The following is a 24831-nucleotide window of genomic DNA, read 5'->3' on the forward strand; positions in this document are numbered from 1 at the left end:
ATTATTTATTCTTTTTTTACAACAAAATCATAATTGACATTGAGTACTTTTTATCACAACACTACGCTTTTTATTACTCGCATATATAAACTCCCTCATTTCAAGAGATTAAGTATTGATAAGAAGTCAGTAATAAATGGGTTTTCCATCTGGTGTTTCTAGGGTGGCTGGTACCACTCTTGGATCGTATCGCTCGTGATCCTACTACTGTCGTTTCCCCTGTTATCGCCAAAATGGGTATTTTGCCGTCCGAACTGAAACTGACGTTTGATGAAACCCTGACAATTGTTTTAGGCTGGCTAGAACCGCTTCTGGATCGGATTAAGAGACTGAAACAAGTCATTGCCCACACCATTAAATGGTTTCAGCTCACTTCTTTACTTTTAAGGACACTTAATTAACCGCTTCGCTTCACTGGTGATAAATATTATGTTCTTCCAATAATACAACATCTTATCTACAATGTACCATAACTACAGAAATTAATGTGTGCATGGAGGTTGATGAGCGACAATTTGATTCTCACAAGAAAAAGAGAAGGGATGTGCATGATCCAAAAACTGTTCTAGGTTCAAGATTGTATTTTATGTCTGGGATATTGTCTTGTCTTGAGTAATTGTGGGACATGAACAAGGGATGTGCAATATGTGCATGATCCAAAAACTGTTCTAGGTTCAAGATTGTATTTTATGTCTGGGATATTGTCTTGTCTTGAGTAATTGTCGGGTGTGTGATTGAGACTTGTCTGTAACTTATTTGATTCCTGCTAATGTTTTATAGGCTGGTTAGAACCTCTTTTGGACCAAGTTAAGAGGGACCCCACGCACGTCGTTTCGCCTGTCATCCCACGTATTGATCCCAAAACTTTCAGAATCCATTTCCGAAATACAACCAGTTTCAAAATTGGTGGCTTCAATTGGAGGCCTTGAGACTTGCCTGTAACTTATTTGATTCCTGCTAATGTTTTATAGGCTGGTTAGAACCTCTTTTGGATCAAGTTAAGAGGGACCCCACGCACGTCGTTTCTCCTGTCATCCCACGTATTGATCCCAAAACTTTCAGAATCCATTTCCGAAATACAACCAGTTTCAAAATTGGTGGCTTCAATTGGAGGCGATACCTATACCTAAGAATTAGAACAATCATTAAGTGCAATCAAGGTATTTATCATAAAATTTGACTACGTTTGGATTCAGTGACTCCTATAACTACTTTGGAACTTTTACGTCGTCGCATGCAATAAATTGTACGTTTGTTTCGTTTAATATACTATCCGCATTTTCTGTTTGACATTTCTCGTCTCCAATTTGTTTTTGTTTTGATGCACATTTTTGGTTGTCATTTACATTTGAAAATATGAAGCATTGATTCGTTTGTACATTGTTTGTTTGGCACTAAAACAGAAAAGCTCTTTCAGTCGTTGATTAGGCATTTTGTATATTTAGGCATTCAAAACTCTGTTGCTATTTTTGTTTTTGTTCAATGGTGCTTGAACAATATTAAAAAATGTGCACAGTACAATAATAGCTAGGTATAGGTGTATCATGTTTTTAAATACAATGTACTTGTAAAATTTGGATACTATCCATTATAATTCTAAAACCTTCAAAATTCGGTATGAAGTTTCATGGTTTATCTCTTTCTAATACAGATCTCGAGATGTCCTCGCTAAATCGCTTGGCTGAACCCTAACTGCCGTCTGTTGATCCGTTGGCAGTTTATAGATCAAATAGATGAGCAACTGGTCTAATCCTTTGGAAACCAAACTGGGCACTCATCAATTTACTTATGTTGATTAGTTATCTGAATGATGCTGACGCACTAAAAAAAAAAAATAATAATGATAAATAAAAAAAGGGGGATGCCTGGAAAAAAATCTATCCGATTCTATGTCTCTTTCCAAATCGAGTCACATTGGTCAAATCACCCCCAAACTTTTCTTCATAAAGTCCACCAAACTAACCCCTGATTCCTTTTCTCCTTCCTATACCTAAGAATCAGACCAATCATTAAGTGCAATCAAGGTATTTATCATAAAATTTGACTACGTTTGGATTCAGTGACTCCTATAACTACTTTGAAACTTTTACGTCGTCGCATGCAATAAATTGTACGTTTGTTTTTTTATAATGGTAAATCATGATATTTGAAACGAAAACTAAAAGTTTTACTTAAGAACCCCGCCTCCCTCGGGAAATAAGTGGTTTGAAATACCTAGGTATAAAACGCTAATGTTGTACATAGATATAGCTACTTATTATACAGATTTCTCAAAAATTTTCGTCATTAGCCTGTATTTTTGTACGTTTTTTTTTGGGGGGGGGGTATTTAAATGCTTCAGGATAAGTATTCTACAATCGTTATCCACATTTTTAATGACAAAATTCACAATAGCCTATCAGCAGGCTGAAAGAGGGTTTCAAAGTACAGAATACCTGGGGGTTCTTTTTGTTCCCATTTCCAATACAAGTTTCCTTAATATTCCCTATAAAAGTTCCGACAAGAAGTCACCCTGTAGGTTCCATCAGTCATTAGAAAATGATGAAGTATAATTTAATCCAATCTTCTCGATGCGGTCGCTTTTCTTTCAGTTTTCTTTCCTTTTGTTTTCCTTTATTATTTCCTTCTTTCTATTTCAAACTAATTTTCACTTTGTGTTGTCTTCTTTTTTTTATTGTGTTCTCTTTTCTAATACAATCATGTTTATTTTTTCAAAGTAAAATGTAGCTAGAGGCAGACCAGTTATAGTGTTATTTGTTTCGACACAATTCAACAGTGTCTTCCTATAACTTTATTAGTGTCTACTGTTTAGCACATGTTAACCCTTTGTAGCCTTAGGACATATTAACCCTTTAAAGTACATCTTGTTTTTTCCCTTTTTAGACTTATTTTGTAGAAATTTTGATTCATTTGCTGTATGATCAAAATTTGGTGGGAGGATGTCACGAACAGGGATTAAGTGGTTTGAAATACCTAGGTATAAAACGCTGTTATAGATATAGCTACTTATTAAACAGATTTCTCAAATTTTTTCGTCATTAGCCTGTATTTTTGTACGTTTTTTGGGGGGATATTTAAATGCTTCAGGGTAAGTGTCACGAACAGGGATAGTTTTATTTGTATATTTTTTGAATTTTACCGGGTTCAAAATCTTTGTTTACATTTTTTATTTTACCTTCACTGTCACGAACAGGGATAGTTTTATTTGTATATTTTTTGAATTTTACCGGGTTCAAAATCTTTGTTTACATTTTTTATTTTACCTTCACGATTTCTACTTTTGGTAGAATTCGAGATCTTATTTTGTGCTCGTTGTGATGCGGTTTTTTAGGAGCGAAAATCTGAAGCTAGAAAATTTTAGAAAAGAAAAGAAAATTGAGAAAATTGGGAAAGCTGAAAGTGAGGTTTTTCAGTACTTTTCCGAAGGAAAATTGCTATTTTCCAGTTGTGTAAACTTGTATTGTGTTTATTATAAAGTGTAAATAAACCCCCATTTGTTTTATAGTGATCACAGTCAAATTGTGTTTGAGTTTTATTTGCTTGAGGGAAGTCATTGAAGTTGAAGATAGCATTCATTCTACATGTATAGAGGACTTAGGTCTGCGTAAAGCAACATCTGGCGACAAGTGACAGGACGATTTGGAGGTGGTATAGTCCTACATACATCCGTGGAGGCTGCGTAAAGCAACAGTAAGTATTCTACAATCGTTATCCACATTTTTAATGACAAAATTCACAATTGCCTATCAGCAGGCTGAAAGAGGGTTCCAAAGTACAGAATACCTAGGGGTTCTTTTTGTTCCCATTTCCAATACAAGTTTCCTTAATATTCCCTATAAAAGTTCCGACAAGAAGTCACACCCTGTAGGTTCCATCAGTCATTAGAAAATGATGAAGTATAATTTAATCCAATCTTCTCGATGCGGTCGCTTTTCTTTCAGTTTTCTTTCCTTTTGTTTTCCTTTATTATCTCCTTCTTTCTATTTCAAACTAATTTTCACTTTGTGTTGTCTTCTTTTTTTATTGTGTTCTCTTTTCTAATACAATCATGTTTATTTTTTCAAAGTAAATGTAGCTAGAGGTAGACCAGTTATAGTGTTATTTGTTTCGACACAATTCAACAGTGTCTTCCTATAACTTTATTAGTGTCTACTGAAATCTTGTTTTCTTTATATTTTTATAAAGCTTTTTGTCCACGCTCCAAGCTGGAAAAGGGATAAAATAAAATCGTGAAATGCCTCTTACAAATAATCAAATAATGTCCGGTTTTAACCAATTTTATTTGTCTTCACTTGAACTCGAGCCCTATCCCCCAGATCACGAGTCCATTGTTTTCCCTCTGAGCTACTGGGTTTTGAGAGCTAACTCAACCCGTTATTAAAGCTTTTGTGGTGCCCGAAGTTCACTGCCAATATTGACCCTAATTTTGCCATTACTTAGGATGGTTGGAGCCCTTGATGGACCGCATAGCCCGAAACAGTTCTAACGTCGTGTGTCCTGTCATCCGAAGCATCAACGACAAAACTTTTCAGATAAATATGAAAAATAACAAAGTTCACGTTGGGGGATTTTCTTGGAATTTGCAGGTAATAAAACATCTCCCTGTGGAACGCCACAACGCTCGACATGCTTTACATCTTTGGGAGCTCTTGGCATTTTTTTCGCCCTGGAAAATGTTCATTCATCATTTTTCTCATCTTATCCAGGACAGTTCTGGATGACGGCAGTTTGACATTGTCTTTCCTTGCGAGACAGTGCGGTTAGAAACTTGGCGGTGTCTGTCAAATGCTTTTGGTTAGGGTGTGAAATCTCTGCATGCTGGAAATCTTGCTCTACGCTCATTATTCATCAATAGTTTCGGCTGTGGTTTCATCGCTATCATCGCATCATCAATTGCCATGGAAAATGTTCATTCATCATTTTTCTCATCTATCCAGGACAGTTCTGGATGACGGCAGTTTGACATTGTCTTTCCTTGCGAGACAGTGCGATTAGAAACTTGGCGGTGTCTGTCAAATGCTTTTGGTTAGGGTGTGGAATCTCTGCATGCTGGAAATCTTGCTCTACGCTCATTATTCATCAATAGTTTCGGCTGTGGTTTCATCGCTATCATCGCATCATCAATATCTTTGAAGTTGGCTTAGTGTACTCTGAAGTCTCTGGATTAAAAAAGAACGGACTGCAATGCTGCCCTCCTTAATGAAAAGGCAGTATATCCAAATTCCTAACTTTTCAGGAAACGTCATTGAAGTTTTTGGCAGTCATTTCTGAGCCAGAGAAACTAGCCATTCAACTCGGTCAATTTCGAGTACCTGACTTCCGAGGAGTAAAATCCTTTTATCTTGCATGGTAACAGTATATGTATTTAAACTTTTAGGATGTAAGCAACTGAATTATTTCTGCTGGGGTAAGCTATTTCATTTTTCTACTTTACCGTCGCATCGGTCGCTTTCTTTAGGCAAGAAGATGTAGCTTCGAAATTGAAAAACAATCAGATGTGACATTTTGTTTAGGACAGCAGCTTTTGCTTTTTCTAGTCCGTTGCTTAATTCATTCTAGCTCAATAAAATCTAAATTCTTTGAACAATTTGATAAAAACTACAAACTATTTTTTCTCTATAGATAACTACTGTAAATCAGAAAAAAAACTTGACGCATTTTCTTTGAAATCAGTGTGTATAAAACGCCTTTGTATAATAATTTTCATTTCTTGTTCATCTTGGGTTTATTGTCCCGATTATGGCATGTGTTGGTTTACTAATCTGTACGTATGCGCATGCTTAAGACTAGAATGTTGTTTTGATTAATTTTCCGAATTTGGGGCTTCCTTTGGACTAATATGTTTCTTCTTAATTTTCATTCCTGCATAACTTCTAGATGTTCCAGATTTTGCTATCAGTTTGTGAGTTATGTTTTACCCAACTCTCAAGTAAAAACAACGATTGATAATCGTTTTTAAAAGAAAAAACGAAACAGTAAGTTGAAAAATTGTACTTGAGAAATTTGAAAACTGGACATGGGAGCACTTGAGCTTTGCTTATTTGGACTAATATGTTTCTTCTTAATTTTCATTCCTGCATAACTTCTAGATGTTCCAGATTTTGCTGTCAGTTATGTTTTAGCCAAGTCTCAAGTAAAAACAATGATTGTTAATCGTTTTAAAAGAAAAAAAACGAAACAGTGAGTTGAAAAATTGTACTGGAGAATTTTGAAAACTGGACATGGGAGCACTTGAGCTTTGCTTAAACTCTACGAAAGAGAGAGAAATACTTGAACTTAAGCAATGAACCATTCAACCATTAATAATGTGGTCCATAAATTTCGTATCGTCGAAAAAAAAATGATCACGCCAAAAAGAAAGATAATGAATGCTCGTGAAAATGAGGTTAAACCTTGAGAAATTAACAAGGTATGAGAGATTTATTTCATGAAGAAAGACATAAAAACCATTCGCTTTGGAAGTTTCTCTTTCGTTTCTGTTCTGAATAAAAAAAAGCTTCCTACACCTGAAACAGAAGAAAATAAAATGTTTTCACTTTTCTTTTTCCAAACCTTTGTGGAACACGAAAAAGACTAATTGACTAAAAATTAACGAACATATTTTTCCTCGTTTGCATTTAATATTTTCGCATGTTTTCTTTTTGCCTTTTGAGCTTTGTACATTTGTACATCTTAACACTTTTCTTCTTTTCATTTTAACTGGTGATCACGCCAAAAAGAAAGATAATGAATGCTCGTGGAAATGAGGTTAAACCTTGAGAAATTAACAAGGTATGAGAGATTTATTTCATGAAGAAAGACATAAAAACCATTCGCTTTGGAAGTTTCTCTTTCGTTTCTGTTCTGAATAAAAAAAAAAGCTTCCTACACCTGAAACAGAAGAAAATAAAATGTTTTCACTTTTCTTTTTCCAAACCTTTGTGGAACACGAAAAAGACTAATTGACTAAAAATTAACGAACATATTTTTCCTCGTTTGTATTTAATATTTTCGCATGTTTTCTTTTTGCCTTTTGAGCTTTGTACATTTGTACATCTTAACACTTTTCTTCTTTTCATTTTAACTGGAGCTTCCTACACCTGAAACAGAAGAAAATAAAATGTTTTCACTTTCCTTTTTCCAAACCTTTGTGGAACATGAAAAAGACTAATTGACTAAAAATTAACGAACATATTTTTCCTCGTTTGAATTTAATATTTTCGCATGTTTTCTTTTTGCCTTTCGAGCTTTGTACATTTGTACATCTTAACACTTTTCTTCTTTTCATTTTAACTGGGGTTACATCAGTGACGTACGCACAAGAAAATATTGAATGAAAATATTTATGTATAACACGAGATGAACTATGTAAAAATCTCTCTACAAATATTTCATTGATAACCAGGATGCCAGGACCACAAAGCTCTCGGATTAAACAATCTAATTTTTTGACTTGAAACAACCAGATTGTTTAATCGAAGAGTTAAACTTAAACAAAGTCTAAACTCTGATTGTGGAACCGGCCGGCCATTGGTAGCTTACTCACTGCTCCTTTTGATGCACCGATCAGCTTGAGAAATTATTTGATCTGTTAATCCATAAAAGCATACTCAATACTCATAGATACTGCCAACTTTTGGTATTATCTTAAAAAAAAAAAAAAAAAAAAAAAAAGGAGTTTTTTTTAAGGGGATAATATTCCTAATTATCCCTTAGGTACGGGAGAGAAAGAGAAACATGTTTTCATTTCAATTAAAGAAAATTTAATAATACCCACCGTAATAATGATCATAGCAACTTATTACTTTCTTTGCTCTCCTTACTTCTCTGCTTTGTAATTTCTTTGTGTACTCCTTGTTCTTCGTTTTTCCCGACTCTCCTCCTTATTTCGTTCCTTTGTACGCTCCTTGTTTTTCATTTTATCTTCTCGTTTCCCCTTCTATTTCTTCTCTCTGTTGATTTGTTTCTTGTTCTTTATTCTCCTCATATTTCAATTAGCTATCTATAATCTACGTACCATCGGAATCGAAACTTCTTTCAATCTGAAGTCAAAATTCAAGTGCAATATTTTTGGTCGACTCTGGGACCTCCTGCATAGCAAGCACTTTACCACTGGGCTATATGTGCCTTTAAATATTTATGGCTATCAAGCGCGCCGAAAGGCGCCCGAGCGTTAAAAGTTCGAAGCACCGTCGGGCCTATATTAACACTAAGGTCCGGGGCCACAAAGTATGTTTATACTCCGTTCAAGTTTAAACTCACTTTGTAGAACCGGGGGTAAATCGAATTTTTCCCTAATCATCTCTGAACATTATTTTTCCAGGGCGATTTTGGTGACGTCACATCGAGGAAAGAGCTGAGGAGAAATCTGGGCTGCAAATCATTCAAGTGGTACCTGGACAACATTTACCCCGAACTGTTTATCCCCGGGGATGCTGTGGCTTCCGGAGATGTAAGTACTGCGGAGCTTAACTCCACACAAAAAGCCCACTCCGAAGCTTATGTGTAGGGGCAAATAGCCCTAAGGATGGGTTGAACGTCTACGAATCTACTGTGGGAAGCACTTAGGAGTGGACAGTGGGGACCATTGGGAAAGGCGAAAGGACGGAGGTATCCTATAACACCTCAATGGTCCCGTTTTGGAGGGAACAATTTAGAGGTCAAATTGCTTTTGGAAATTACCTGTTCGGTGCTGAAACAGCGTTCGAATAGTGAACGAACAAATTTTTATTCCCAAGTTCGTTCAATTCAGAAGAAATTTGCCACACATAAAATTGAAAATCGATTTTTTTTAATTTTGACAAACATGTTGGATATTAGAAATTTACTCATTAAATTTTAGGGCCACCTTTTCTACAATCCTATGACTCTTGTAATTTGCTCCTTGAACCACTTTTCCGGGTTCTATAGCTCTTTGAACTTAAAGAATCCAGTTAATATCTGGTCGTTCCTAACGTTTACATTGTTCCAAATGGATTACAGGTGAGCAACGACTGGTCCGGAATGTGTATTGATTCTGCGTGCAAACCCACCGATATGCATAAACCTGTCGGCCTTTACCCGTGCCATAAACAAGGAGGCAACCAGGTAAGATGTCTTTCCGAAAACGATCTCCCTACAAGTGGAGGACGGGAGTGAACGTGTTGAAGAGGAACTCGGTCCGTCTGGCTGAAGTGTGGATGGACGAATACAAGAACTATTACTACCAGAGGATAGGACACGATCTGGTAAGTGAGCTTTCAGTAGGTTTGACGAAGGAAACTTTAACAAGGGAGGTCTTATCGTCCCGCAATCGAAGAGAGAAGCAGGACAGTATAAGAGAAAGCCAGCTCTTGTAACTTATCTATTTGAAGTCTTATCGTCCCGCAATCGATGAGAGAATGAGGTCAGGATAGGAGAAAAAGCGAGCTGTTCCGAGAACGAACCTTTTGTCTGTTTAGGAGTAAGCTCGTCCCCCGGGGGGAATGAACCCTTGATCCAGTGCTTACAAGGCAGGCGTGCTAACCAGGCTAGCTGAGGGCTTTATATAGGTATTTGTCCATTTTACTTTAGACATACTCATTGATGTACCATTTACGCACTTACCATGGCTCCGAAGTTTTACCTACTTCCGAGAAGTTGGTTTCAAAAAAACAGCTTCCTAAACCAAATGGAAAGGCAAAACGCCGTTTGTTTTCCAAAGAAGGAGGGGGTATTTATTTCAAAATAAATAAAACATTTCGTGGAGTTTTTCTTTAGGAAAGTCATTAAGTCGAAACTTATACACAGATTTATTTTAATTATTCACAAAAAACTTGACGATTTATAAAGAAAGTGTTTCGTATGCTGTGTAAATACACAGGTATATGCTATGTATGCTTTGGTTAAACATAAACAGTTTAATAATGTGTACGTATTAAAGAGAGAAGCAGGACAGTATAAGAGAAAGCCAGCTCTTGTAACTTATCTATTTGGAGTCTTATCGTCCCGCAATCAATGAGAGAATGAGGTCAGGATAGGAGAAAAAGCGAGCTGTTCCGAGAACGAACCTTTTGTCTGTTTAGGAGTAAGCTTGTCCCCGGGGGGAATGAACCCTTGATCCAGTGCTTACAAGGCAGACGTGCTAACCAGGCTAGCTGAGGGCTTTATATAGGTATTTGTCTATTTTACTTTAGACTTTTAGACATACTCATTGATGTACCATTTACGCACTTACCATGGCTCCGAAGTTTTACCTACTTCCGAGAATTTGGTTTCAAAAAAACAGCTTCCTAAACCAAATGGAAAGGCAAAACGCCGTTTGTTTTCCAAAGAAGGAGGGGGTATTTATTTCAAAATAAATAAAACATTTCGTGGAGTTTTTCTTTTTCTTTAGGAAAGTCATTAAGTCGAAACTTATACACAGATTTATTTTAATTATTCACAAAAAACTTGACGATTTATAAAGAAAGAAAAAAACTTCCGTTGAAAAACTTTTTTTATATCACTCAATTGAAATTAATTTTCCAACTTGAAAAAAAAAAGTTCTTTCCATTTGAAGACCTTTTTAAACAATTTAGGTTAGCTATACCCACCTATATTATAGGTAGGGTGGACTCATGTTTTGTGGATAAACTTTTAGTTCCCTAGTAACCAAGGTTTTGAATCACAGACACTGATTTTGTCCTAGAAATTCTGATTATAATATCACTCAATTGAAATTAATTTTCCAACTTGAAAAAAAGTTCTTTCCATTTGAAGACCTTTTTAAACACTTTAGGTTAGCTATACCCACCTATATTATAGGTAGGGTGGACTCCTCATGTTTTGTGGATAAACTTTTAGTTCCCTAGTAACCAAGGTTTTGAATCACAGACACTGATTTTGTCCTAGAAATTCTGATTATACATTTGAAGACCTTTTTAAACACTTTAGGTTAGCTATACCCACCTTCCCACCTATATTATAGGTAGGGTGGACCCACCTATATTATAGGTAGGGTGGACTATAGCAATCTTTTTCACTCCTCATGTTTTGTGGATAAACTTTTAGTTCCTTAGTAACCAAGGTTTTGAATCACAGACACTGATTTTGTCCTAGAAATTCTGATTTTAATTATTGTCAATTGGGATGGATAGATTCCGGACTAGGTATTTTTTTTTTTTTTTTTTTACCTAATTATAAGATAACATCCCAAGAGATAAAATAAAAGGAAAATAAACAGCCCCACCCTCACCAATTTAAACACACTTCATTCTTCTTTTTTAATATCTTCCGAGATTCCCAGGTGTCATTTTAATATTCAAATAATTTCCCAAGATAAATTGCCATTTTTGCCCGTCATTAATTATTTTCCTAACAATCCGTGGGGGGAAGTGGTTTCAATTCTTTTTTATAAGCCTACTAAAAGGTAATCTTAAGCTTCTTATTTTATATTACCTGATGGTCCCTTTTCTCTAGAAGAAATATTAATTATTTGCTAGGCGATTTTATTTTAATCCCTGCGCCTTAAGTTTATATGTTTTTTCACTCCCCTTAATTGGTAGTATTTAACGACATTCTCACTTAAGACAGGATCGAAGGAAGTCAGTCGTTCCGAGAACGAACCATATCTGTTGAAGATAAAGTTTTCCTGGGGCAGAATTATAGAACCCGTGGTTACGCTAGCCCACTCAACTTTTAATTTGTGGGCGAAAAGACGTTTCGACCTTAATTCTATATGACCTCAAATATCCCATTGTTTGATTATCTTATGACACGTGACTCCCATTTCATGACCTTAGCCACAAGGTTGGCTGAGGAGGTAAGGGGAAGAGGAAATAGTTCGCAATGAAAAACCAATTGAAAGAATGTGGAAGACAGTTTTATCATTTCCTCGAACTCTTCAGTGCACGGGTTTAGTTTTTCAATTTTCCATGTCTTTCCTGAGGGTTGACCGAAGGATGAGGTTTTTTGTTGTATTTTTAGTTATTCCTCCTCGGAAGGTTCCGCTTTGGATCTCCTCGATAGCTCAGCTAATATTTCAACGATAGCTCAGCTAATATTTCAACGGTAGCTCAGCTAATATTTCAACGGTAGCTCAGCTAATATTTCAACGGTAGCTCAGCTAATATTTCAAGGATAATTTATTGATTTGTAGATCACAGAAATCAGTTTGTGGCTCAGATCACAGAAATTAGTCTTATGTAATAAAAATACAGACTCATCCACGTTTTGTAGAGCTTTGTCATATCCTTTGAACAAGGTCTATTTATTTCCAAATCTTCTTAACTCCACTTCTAATGTCTTCTAAACACATTAAACTACACAGTTTCAGAACTTTACTTTTATGGTCCTAATCGAGTGAAAATTTCATCTAAACACATTAAACTACACAGTTTCAGAACTTTACTTTTATGGTCCTAATCGAGTGAAAATTTCAGTGCAATAAAAATACAGACTCATCCACGTTTTGTAGAGCTTTGTCATATCCTTTGAAAAAGGTCTATTTATTTCCAAATCTTAACTCCACTTCTAATGTCTTCTAAACACATTAAATTACACAGTTTCAGAACTTTACTTTTATGGTCCTAATCGAGTGAAAATTTCACGAACCTAACTACCCCACAGAGGCCGAGTCTAACTCTCAGCCTGGAGGTGCTGGGCCAATCTTTTTTTTTTCTCCAAGAATTCAAACCGAGCCTGGTCTAGAGGTGTTTCTGCCCCGTTTCTCTCCACCTAAACACATTAAACTACACAGTTTCAGAACTTTGCTTTTATGGTCCTAATCGAGTGAAAATTTCACGAACCTAACTACCCCACAGAGGCCGAGTCTAACTCTCAACCTGGAGGTGCTGGGCCAATCTTTTTTTTTTCTCCAAGAATTCAAACCGAGCCTGGTCTAGAGGTGTTTCTGCCCCGTTTCTCTCCACCTCTCTTCCATTCCCCCTTATTCCTAATGGAGGAGTTGCATTTGGGAAAATATTATTAATAAAAGGTCGATTCCTACGTAAAAAGTTGTGAAAAATCCAAATCTGAGGTCACCTTTATTGTCGATCACTTTTATCAAAATCTTTTCGTTCTCGAACAGAATGTTCAGAACTGACATTTCCCTTCTTATACACTACTGAATAATGTACCTACCTATGTATATTATGTTTCGTATGCTGTGTAAATACACAGGTATATGCTATGTATGCTTTGGTTAAACATAAACAGTTTAATAATGTGTACGTATTTATGATGTGAACTCAACATAATGTTCCCCAGGTATTATGTACCGTGGAGTTTATACATGATACATATTTATACCGGGGGAGTTTAGTTACAATGAATTTATCAAGTGGAAATTATAAAACAAAAAACCCTACATAACCATCAACTAGGTTTTGAGTTTCGATTTTTGCTAGAATATTAACTTTGGTAAAATAGATAGATACTTGATGGAATTCTGAAAAATACCAACGAAAGAACGAACCAAGAAAGTTTGTCAGATTTGGCATTGGTAAACGGGGGAAGCGGTCCAAATTACATGTGGGCGGGTTTAACTGGGACCTTGAAGTAAGTGGAGACTCGTCCTCGTGCTGCAAAAGATTGGGGATGAAACAAAAAAACCCTACACAACCATCAGCTAGGTTTTGAGTTTCGAGTTTTGCTAGAATATTAACTTTGGTAAAATAGATAGATACTTGATGGAATTCTGAAAAATACCAACGAAAGAACGAACCAAGAAAGTTTAGTATTAGAAATAAGCACTAGAAAAAGTAGATAAAAATTAGAAAATCACAATTTAATGGGTTAATTAGGACTCCAATTTTCAAAATAATAATACACTCGTTTAAAATTAACTAAAATTAATAATATTTCCAATTAATAACGTCTCATTTGATAATAATATCGCCATATTTGGCACAATTTTGTGGATAATTTTCCGTTTCTTTTATATTTTTCCCCTTTTATAATTTCATCTCAAGGAACTCTTATTCACCTCTGAAAAATACCAACGAAAGAACGAACCAAGGAAGTTTAGTATTAGAAATAGGCACTAGAAAAAGAAGATAAAAATTAGAAAATCACAATTTATTGGGTTGATTAGGACTCCAATTTTGAAAATAATAATACACTCGTTTAAAATTAACTAAAATTAATAACATTTCCAATTAATAACGTCTCATTTGAAATTAATATCGTCATACATATTTGGCACAATTTTGTGGATAATTTTCCGTTTCTTTTATATTTTTCCCCTTTTATAATTTCATCTCAAGGAACTCTTATTCACCCTGTATACTATGTTAGAAATGGAAACATCTTTCATTTGAACTTTAAAGCGACATAAACTTTCTCGTGAGATACGTCGTACTTATCATACGGAAATGAATGGGGATGTTTGTCGAACGAAGTTTGTTTTGTACCTACGTCATGTATGTTTTTGTGAATTATAGTGATTGGAATCGTGACTTTTTTTTACTAAAATTTTTTAAGGCAACTCCTTAGGTTGGTACTTTTTTAAACAATCCCTGATATCATTAAGGCACCTATAATAATGAAAGTAATAATGTAATCTAGAGAACGTTAAACGTTTCAGGACCAGCAAAATCCAAAGTTAGATGTCGGAGTTAATGCTTTGAGGAAACTCAACCTGCAATAGGTTTTTGATCCCCAGTTGATGATTCCTTTTAGGATGGTTAGAACCTCTTCTTGACATCATAGCGAGAAATTCTACACACGAGAACGAAGTTTGTTTTGTACGTCATGTATGTTTTTGTGAATTATAGTGATTGGAATCGTAACTTTTTTTTTTACAAAATTTTTTTAAGGCAACTCCTTAGGTTGGTATACTTTTTAAAACAATCCCTGATATCATTAAGGCACCTATAATAAAGAAAGAAATAATGTAATCTAGAGAACGTTAAACGTTTCAGGACCAACAAAATCCAAAGTTAGATGTTGGAGTTAATGCTTTGAGGAAACTCAACTTGCAATAGGTTTTTGATCCCCAGTTGATGATTCCTTTTAGGATGGTTAGAACCTCTTCTTGACATCATAGCGAGAAATTCTACACACGAATAAAATCGTGAAATGCCTCTTAGAAATAATCAAATAATATCCGGTCCTAAGCAATTTTATTTGTCTTGGACTCAAGCCCCACATCCCCCAGATCACGAGTCCATTGTTTTCCCTCAGAGCTATTGGATCTTGAGAGGTTACTCAACCCGTTATGAAAGCTCTTGTGGTGTCCGAAGCTAACACTGCCAATATTGACCCTAATTTTGCCATTACTTAGGATGGTTGGAGCCCTTGATGGACCGCATAGCCCGAAACAGTTCTAACGTCGCATAAAATTGTGAAATGCCTCTTAGAAATAATCAAATAATATCCGGTCCTAAGCAATTTTATTTGTCTTGGACTCGAGCCCCACATCCCCCAGATCACGAGTCCATTGTTTTCCCTCAGAGCTATTGGATCTTGAGAGGTTACTCAACCCGTTATGAAAGCTCTCCAGTTGTAAATCAAGCTCAACTGTATTTCAGTTTTTTTTTTTTTTATTTTTTGTCCGGTGGAGGTGTCCCTACCGTACAGTGAGAAATATTTTAGCTATTGCACCTTTTGTATTTCAGACATGGATGTGTGGGGGCACCCTGGAAATTGTCCCCTGCTCCCACGTAGGTCACATCTTCCGAAAACGATCTCCCTACAAGTGGAGGACGGGAGTGAACGTGTTGAAGAGGAACTCAGTTCGTCTGGCTGAAGTGTGGATGGACGAGTACAAGAACTATTATTATCAGAGGATAGGACACGATCTGGTAAGTGAGCTTTCAGTAGGTTTGACGAAGGGAACTTTAACAAGGGAGGTCTTGTCGTCCCGCAATCGAAGAGAGAAGCAGGACAGTATAAGAGAAAGCCAGCTCTTGTAACTTATCTATTTGGAGTCTTATCGTCCCGCAATCGATGAGAGAATGAGGTCAGGATAGGAGAAAAAGCGAGCTGTTCCGAGAACGAACCTTTTGTCTGTTTAGGTTCGTCTGGCTGAAGTGTGGATGGATGAGTACAAGAACTATTACTATCAGAGGATAGGACACGATCTGGTAAGTGCGCTTTCAGTAGGTTTGACGAAGGAAACTTTAACAAGGGATGTCTTATCGTCCCGCAATCGAAGAGAGAAGCAGGACAGTATAAGAGAAAGCCAGCTCTTGTAACTTATCTATTTGAGGTCTTATCGTTCCGAAATCGATGAGAGAATGAGGTCAGGATAGTAGAAAAAGCGAGCTGTTCCGAGAACGAACCTTTTGTCTGTTTAGGAGTAAGCTCGTCCCCGTGGGGAAATGAACCCTTGATCCAGTGCTTACAAGGCAGACGTGCTAACCAGGCTAGCTGAGGGCTTTATATAGGTATTTGTCTATTTTACTTTAGACATACTCATTGATGTACCATTTACGCACTTACCATGGCTCCGAAGTTTTAGCTACTTCCGAGAAGTTGATTATTTGTTAGGTTTATATTAGACATCCTATGTATTAACATTATTCTTACCGTTTCTATTATTACTGGATACTAGGTATTTGTGTTTTTCTACTCCGACTCGAGTTTCGCCTATCTTATAGGCATCTTCATGGGAAACTGACTATTGGGTTGTTGTTGTTGTTGTTGTTGTTGTTGCTGATCGGTCTCTAGTGTATCTAAGGAACCAGCTGATTTATGATCAGGTGACAGTACCCCCACCCCCATTGTCACTATCAGCAACAACAACAACAACATTATACTGCCAGAATGAGACTGGAAAGTCCGTTTGCTCCCGCAGTCTAAAAACTATTACTAGTTTTTAACAGGTTTAAAGCCAAATTTTCGGGCATGGGTTTAAAGCTCAGGTTAACATTTAGAGAAAACAAAAAAGTCTGTGTCAGAAATTGGCAAAGGAATTTTACTAGAAATGAATGTTTGGGTCAAAATTTGGCAAAAAAAACAACATTGTTTCTTGCAAGGGTGGTCCTGACTATTTTTTACAAATACCTGGATCGTTTTTATCATAAAATTGACGTGTCCCTAGCGACCTTGAACGTTTATGACCTTGACTTGTCTCTAACGACCTTGAATGTTTTTATTATTACCTTAACTTATCCATAACGTCCTTGGAGGTTTTTATTATGACCTCGACTTATCCCCTAACGACCTTGAACGTTTTTATCATGACCTTGACTCTCTAAAATGACCTTGACCGTTTTCATTTCCAGTTCTGGATGATGAGCAAGCACGGAGAAATCCGGAGGGATGAAGCTTGTCTGGATTACGCTGGAGGGGATGTCATCCTGTATCCTTGCCATGGATCTAAGGGAAATCAGTACTTCGAGTATGACTACAAGGTAAGTGTAGTAGTTCATCCTTATTGTTGCAATTTTGTAGTTTGAAACATCGTTGTAGTTTGATTAGAGTAACCTGCGAAGTAGTTTTTTTTTTTAAATGATGGAAGTAGTTAAAACATGTACAATATTTTTGCTTCAAAGTTTCAGTAAAGCTTTGTCTTTTCCGGTACTAACTTTTCGTAGTTAGTCAAGCTTCTGAAGAACTTAACAAATCTGCAGATTGTAGAATTTTTTTTTCTTTTCAAGTTTTAATTTAATGTTTGCCTTATTTCGTAGTATTAAAGATCCTTTATTTTTCCATGCATCACTCTCTAGGTCTTCTCTCATAGCCTTGAGTCCGATATTCCGTACTATCAAATTTATTTTAAGTTTCTTAATTTCTATTAATGATCATATTTACTATTTGAAAAGTAGTTTTCCCCCTTTTTTGTCGCCAATAAATGGATGGGTGACTTAAACCTTATATTGGGAATAAAGGGAGAACGGGCTCTAGTCTTGATTTTAAAATTGGCCACAGCGGACTGATATGGGTTAAGGTCCTTACAATTTCATCTGTGACGACTTTAACTTTGGCAAACAAAATCATCTTCTTCTAGAAATCAATAGATCTAGTTTTCAATGTTCTCATAAGTGATGAGACTGATGAGTGTTTAGACTTAAGGGTAAATTTTAAGCCTATGAACCTGGAAGAGGGCAATTAATAATGATGCCTTAACATCTTTCAACGAAGCTAACATGTAAACAACGTGTGCTTTGTTTAAATTTAACATTATTTTTAATGTCTTAATGAAGGATAGGGTTTAGTTTACTTTAGGTTCCATTTCCAAGGATTTTTACGTATGAAGATACAAAGGCATCATATATAAGATTAGATTGTGATGTAAATTTACTCGGAGTAGGTTAGGTATGATTAGAGTACGAAATATCTCTTCTTTTAATTTATCAGTATCATTTAGATTATTTAGAACTTGATGAGGAGAGTTACGAGTAGTATACCTAACATACTAGTTACCACTCCTGTATGTCTATGTACTCCAAATTTGGCATTTCAAAAACTGATCCGGTGATGGTTTTCCAAATTATCCTAAAGTATTTGTTGTATTCCCATTACTGTAGGTAGGTCTATGACTTTTATTTAGTATTTTTTTCAATTTGTTTAATTCCGTTATAGCTCTGATTTTCCCCTATCTTTTTTTTAGATACCACTTTAACCAATAGCGATGTTACAAGCACTACTTCTTTTGCCATATTTGTTAAATTTGTTTTCACGCCACCTGTCTTGCTACAACTCTTTCTTTAACTCTTCTTTGATTTGTGCTGACAGGATGGTTAGAACCACTTCTCGATAGAATCGCTCGGGACAATAGCACGGTTGTGTCGCCAGTTATCGAACTAATCAGGGACGATGATTTCGCCTTGAGGTTCTGTAGACCCCAATTTATTCAAATCGGCGGATTCAGTTGGTCGCTCGAGGTACGCTCCTAAAATTTCTCTCTTTTTTTCGTGATGTTTGGATGATGTGCTGTGAAGTCCAGAAACGTGGGATAAAATAAAAATCGTGTTAGTAAAATAAGGGGCCTGAACTCTGAACTTCAGAAAATTTCCATTTTTCTTCTGTCCTCTTTCTTTTTTATCTCTCCTTTTTTTTTTCATTGCCTTCGTAAACTTCATTTTGGGATTTTTCTTTGTCCCAAATTCGATAAAATCAAACTTTTGTGATTGTGATGTCTTTTTTCAACTTATTGTTTCATTACAAATTTTCATCAGTAAATGGTTTCTTCAAATTAAATTGATCCCAGGGGCAAGGAAAACCTAGACCGGTGTATGGCAGAAAAAAAAAAGATATCCTTTCTTTGTTCTGCCATCACCATTCGGCTACAACTAAAGCCGCTACAACAACATAAAACGAAGCAGTTTAAAGATACCTAACCCATTTTCAACCTCAGATAAATCACACATTTCTCTCTCAATCCTTGCAACTCGCGAGTAATCTTCCTGTTATTTTCCTGTTACTGATACATGTATTATTCTTTAACCCATCAAATATACGACACCTTGTTTAGACTGCTGGGTTAAAGGGACTTTCCAGTCCTATTCGGGCAGGATAAACAAGTTATATTCTATTCTATTATTGATTTTAGGCTGGTTACAACCGCTACTCGATGTGTTAGCCCGGAATTCTTCGCATGTTGTTTCACCTTTGATTGCCAATATTTGCGACGATACCTTTGAGTTGAGATTTCAGAAAAAGATATCCTTTCTTTATTCTGCCATCACCATTCGGCTACAGCTAAATCCGCTACAACAACATAAAACGAAGCAGTTTAAAGATATCTACCTAACCCATTTTCGACCTCAGATAAATCACACATTTCTCTCTTAATCCTTGCAACTCGCGAATAATCTTCCTTTTTTTCCTGTTACTGATACATGTATTATTCTTTAACCCATCAAATATACGACACCTTGTTTAGACTGCTGGGGTAAAGGGACTTTTCAGTCCTATTCGGGCAGGATAAACAAGTTATATTCTATTCTATTATTGATTTTAGGCTGGTTACAACCTCTACTCGATGTGTTAGCCCGGAATTCTTCGCATGTTGTTTCACCTTTGATTGCCAATATTTGCGACGATACCTTTGAGTTGAGATTTCCGCCAGGGAGGCTGACCAGCTCGTACAAGTTTTTTATCGGAGGGTTTGATTGGAATCTTCAAGTAAGTGGGCACGATCGATTTACCGTTCCTAAATCCTTAATCCCTATGTGATTCTCGGGTCCCTTTTATTTATTGGGATGTTCCCATGTGTTTTCCTCATTCTTAACCGATTATTTTCAAGTTTTGTCGATCCTTACCCCGTAAAAGTCGCAAGTGATGTTGCTGTCTGTATTGTTCTGGGTGTGATGTCAAATGCTAGTATGAGTTGTAGGTATATTCTCTTTTGGGTTAAGTCTTTCCTTAACCGATTATTTTCAAGTTTTGTCGATCCTTGCCTCGTAAAAGTCGTAAGTGATGTTGCTGTCTGTATTGTTCTGGGTGTGATGTCAAATGCTAGTATGAGTTGTAGGTATATTCTCTTTTGGGTTAAGTCTTTCCTTGTTCGTTTGAGGATTCACTTTTATGAAGGGATTCATTTTATTGTCATATTTCGCTATAGTTGAAATTGAAATGAGGAACATGACTAAAATAGTCTGTAACTGTAAGGAAAACGATTATTTTTCCTTCTTTCCCCCCAAAATAAACTACTCGTAGATCAGCCCAGTAACGCCCTGTTGGAAATTTCTTTTAGGGTGGTTACAGCCACTTCTGGACGTAATAGCCCGCGATTCCACCCATGGGTATTGGAAATAGGCACTAGAAAAAGTAGATAAAAATTGGAAAATCACATTTTATTGGGTTAATTAGGACTCCAATTTTCAAAATAATAATACACTCGGTTAAAATTAACTAAAATTAATAATATTTCCAATTAATAACGTCTCATTTGAAATTAATATCGTCATATTTGGCACAATTTTGTGGATAAATTTCCGTTTCTTATTTTATATTTTTCCCCTTTTATAATTTCATCTCAAGGAACTCTTATTCACCCTGTATACTATGTTAGAAATGGAAACATCTTTCATTTGAACTTTAAAGCGACATAAACTTTCTCGTGAGATACGTCGTACTTATCATACGGAAATGAATGGGGATGTTTGTATTTAATAGGTAATAACCAGAGTCCTTCAAACGTCATAATGTCATGATATCATACTAAAACGTCATATTTTAGCTTTTTTGGGGGAAACATCATAAAACGCCGAAATTTTCTAAAATGTCATAAAAAACATCATATTTTAGGCATTTTGAGCCAAAATTTACGAAAAAGTCCTAAATTTTTCTTACATTTTTTTTTTTTGCCTGAGCAGCGACGATACTTATTGCCTGAGGAGCGCCGATAGTCGTGTTGTTTCGTTTTAAATACTATCCGCATTTTCTGTTTGACATTTCTCGTCCCCAATTTGTTTTTGTTTTGATGCATTTTTGGTTGTCATTTACATTTGAAAATATGAAGCATTGATTCGTTTGTACATTGTTTGTTTGGCACTAAAATAGAAAAAACTCTTTCTGTCGTTGATTAGGCATTTTGTATATTTAGGCATTCAAATCTCTGTTGCTATTTTTGTATTTTGTTCAATGGTGCTTGAACTAACATCTCTCCGTTTGGTGATGGTTATTAGTTGTAATATTCTCACACAGTTATCCTGCAGCTTCCTTTTACTTGAGGAGAAATCCAGATATATACTTATATGATGTTATTGGGAGGAATCTCCACAGTAATGGACAGAAGTCGAGATTTGGAGCAACAGTGCTTTTGTGATGTACACTTTTGGGATCCTTTCGGTCATAACGCACATATCTAGTAGTGCTTGAACAATATTAAAAAATGTGCACAGTACAATAATAGCTAGGTATAGGTATGTACTTGTAAAATTTGGATACTACTATCCATTATAATTCTACTTTTCAAGTGTTTAATGTACAGAATTATTTTGATGAAATCTCCGATAATATTTTGAAATAATCTTTCAAAACAAACATTCACTATTATTTTTAGCAGCTGGTATAAAATATGATCGATAGATAATATTATTGAAAAAAAATGGGTAACTATATGATGTTATTGGGACGAATCTCCACAATAATGGACAGAAGTCGAGATTTGGAGCAACAGTGCTTTTGTGATGTACACTTTTGGGATCCTTTCGGTCATAACGCACATATGTAGTAATCATGTCCACACCATTAAATGGTTTCAGCTCACTTCATTACTTTTAAGGACACTTAATTAACCGCTTCCCTTCACTGGTGATAAATATTATGTTCTTCCAATAATACATCTTATCTACAATGTACCATAACTACAGAAATTAATGTGTGCATGGAGGTTGATGAGCGACAATTTGATTCTCACAAGAAAAAGAAACTATCAAATTGAGGACATTTTTTCAACTTATTGTTTCATTACAAATTTTCATCAGTAAATGGTTTCTTCAAATTAAATTGATCCCAGGGGCAAGGAAAACCTAGACCGGTGTATGGCAGAAAAAAAAAAGATATCCTTTCTTTGTTCTGCCATCACCATTCGGCTACAACTAAAGCCGCTACAACAACATAAAACGAAGCAGTTTAAAGATACCTAACCCATTTTCAACCTCAGATAAATCACACATTTCTCTCTCAATCCTTGCAACTCGCGAGTAATCTTCCTGTTATTTTCCTGTTACTGATACATGTATTATTCTTTAACCCATCAAATATACGACACCTTGTTTAGACTGCTGGGCTCTTGTTGACAATTTTAATGTATCCTGTCACGTTATCGAGCGCATCCCTTCATTTGTTAACTCATACTGTTGTAGTACCTTTTCGTACTCACCTTTAGGTAGGTGGTATGGTTAGCTTCACTAACCCGTTGATCGCTTCAGATGGGTTGTATCGTACAGTCATCTAACCAGCTGGACCATTCGATCACTAGGTAGATCCGCATGGTCAGTGATTCACTGAGACCGACGCGACTATAACTTTGGCCAAGTCTGGCTTTTTTCCAGATGTGTAAAACTTATACAAGTTTAAAAGTGAGATGTTCTGTAGTGTTCCCCCGCTCAGGAGAATCTCACCCAGATTTATGACAACGCGGGACTAGATGGCTCATAAAAAAATATTAACGATAATCCACCACATTTGCTTATTCACATAGTTGTTAGTATGTAGCACAAACACGCGAATGTGCTCGAGTAAAATAGTGTCTGTTCATACGCACACGTGGTTAATGTCACATGGTTATGTAAGTGTACCACTATAATTGAAGAGTGTTCTTAGCAGACTTTGTCAAAATAATAAAAAATACAATAAATACAATGGAGATTCATGGTTCATGTATAATATGTCACAGTGAAGTTGGGAAAATCCAAAATCCTTTAGTGTATATTACGGGAATAATTTTTGACAATACATACTATCAAATATCCATTACATCACATGAAGTTTCAAAAAAAAAAAAAAAAAAAAAACTCTTTCTTTTGGTTTTAACATTGTTCTCAAGATACCGACGAAGAAATTAATGGAAGTACCGTTTAAGATGTTCCTGACCTGAAATTTGATCTCTTCGAGAACAACCCACTATACTGAGCTTCCCTCAGTAAATCTAACCTACGTAACAACTTGAAACTGCTCCCTCTACCTTACAACTAATAACAACTTCAGTCAGGTAAAACCAAAAGAAAGAAGAAAGAATCTCGCGAGCTTATCACTATTTGTTGAGATAAAGGTTAAATATAGTTGATAGACTGTCGTTTATTATATTTATTTTATTAGTCATATAGGGAAGTATATTATTCTTACTATATGAGAAGTTTGGTTGATACACTATCTTTTTCATTAATATGTGAGTTTTTATCTACTCTAGTATATTATCAAATTTGAGGATGGTCTATATCTCTATGACTTTTCAAGGAAAATGACATAGGGTGAACACTTGAAATCTTTCTTCCGATTTTTTAAACACATACTAAACATATGTTTACAAGGGTCAGTATGGAGTCCGATCCACTAAAAACAACTACTTAACTGCTTGCTCGCTCAGGCGCATGTTCATATCGGCATATTATTGTAGTTTTTGTTATCTGTATCACTATATTTTGAGGTATGGTACAGTTAGAGATGTGAAGGTGGATAGGTGCTGTGGAATCTGTCTCATCTCTATTCAATTCTAGTAACCTAGCTGTTTTACGCAAATACTTAGACAGCGTCTATTTAACGTTCTACTTCCTCTAGTGTTGTACCCACGTTAGCACTAGTATTCTAGGTCTCACTGACGATTTATGCTATTAGATTCACATATTAAGGTTGGTCCTGCAATTGACCGCGACTGGATGCTAGTCAAATAAAACCCCTATATCTGATCGTCTTGTATTAGTGCAAAGGATATGCCAATGTCTGATTATATCAGTGAAGGTGTAAGAGTCTTAGTGATATCCCTAATCACTTGTGCTATTGTAGATTAGTGAAGTATTTTCACATAATGGAGTCTTTGCTCGTTCCTTTCTGACTTGGGTTTTATCTTATATTTTCTGAGTCGATGATCATAAACTGTAGGAGGGTCCCTTGTTATAGTCTGTCGTTGTAGTACTTTTCCTGAACGTGTCGTTCCTAGCTGTTTTGAACTATATTAGCAATCATACTCCTTCTTGTACTCTTGTAGGTATTTAGTTTATTTTGGCAGTGTATCGTCAGTCGTGTACTCCTTGCCATTAGCTAGTACTAGGTGTAATGACTTCTAAGGTTAGTTTGGGAGGCTATTTTTTGCAACATGCTCTCGACCAGTCGGGAGGGACCGCCTTTAGATAGTTGAGTTTCCATAGCAGCGTTTATACGTTATTTCCACTTTGTTTGTACGCTTCTTAAGGGCCCGATTGTGTAGCTCATCGCCAAACATTGGTCGGATTTTAGTTATTATGCTTATCTTATATTGAACAAATAGGACGGCTTATCCTGACCTTTCAGGGAAAATAT

General features: G+C 35.9%; 2 protein-coding genes across 5 annotated transcripts in view; both read left to right on the forward strand.

Annotated features, from left to right (window-relative positions):
• LOC103513666 (putative polypeptide N-acetylgalactosaminyltransferase 9) overlaps positions 1-24831 on the forward strand; it is a 59326-nt gene that overhangs the window by 32757 nt on the left and 1738 nt on the right. The window contains exon 3 of one of the 4 annotated variants that reach the window (XM_026826803.1): positions 14599-14624. The exons of 1 other annotated variant lie outside the window; for it this stretch is intronic. In XM_026826803.1, the coding sequence (XP_026682604.1) occupies positions 14599-14607 (9 nt within the window). In that variant the 3' untranslated portion in view covers positions 14608-14624. Of the gene's footprint in view, positions 1-780; positions 919-14598; positions 14625-18528; positions 18750-24831 lie in introns of those variants that run through there. 2 more of the 4 variants (XM_017445906.1, XR_003392724.1) reach the window with 2 other exon arrangements.
• Positions 15407-24831, forward strand: part of LOC103513667 (polypeptide N-acetylgalactosaminyltransferase 5-like) — an 18647-nt gene continuing 9222 nt past the window's right edge. Inside the window, exons 1-2 of the mRNA XM_026826804.1 lie at positions 15407-15423; positions 15482-15722. Coding sequence (XP_026682605.1) covers positions 15407-15423; positions 15482-15722 — 258 coding nt within the window. The remainder of the gene's footprint in view (positions 15424-15481; positions 15723-24831) is intronic.

Source organism: Diaphorina citri, unplaced genomic scaffold (genome assembly GCF_000475195.1).
Source record: "Diaphorina citri unplaced genomic scaffold, Diaci psyllid genome assembly version 1.1 scaffold1006, whole genome shotgun sequence".
NCBI classification, from domain to species: domain Eukaryota; kingdom Metazoa; phylum Arthropoda; class Insecta; order Hemiptera; family Psyllidae; genus Diaphorina; species Diaphorina citri.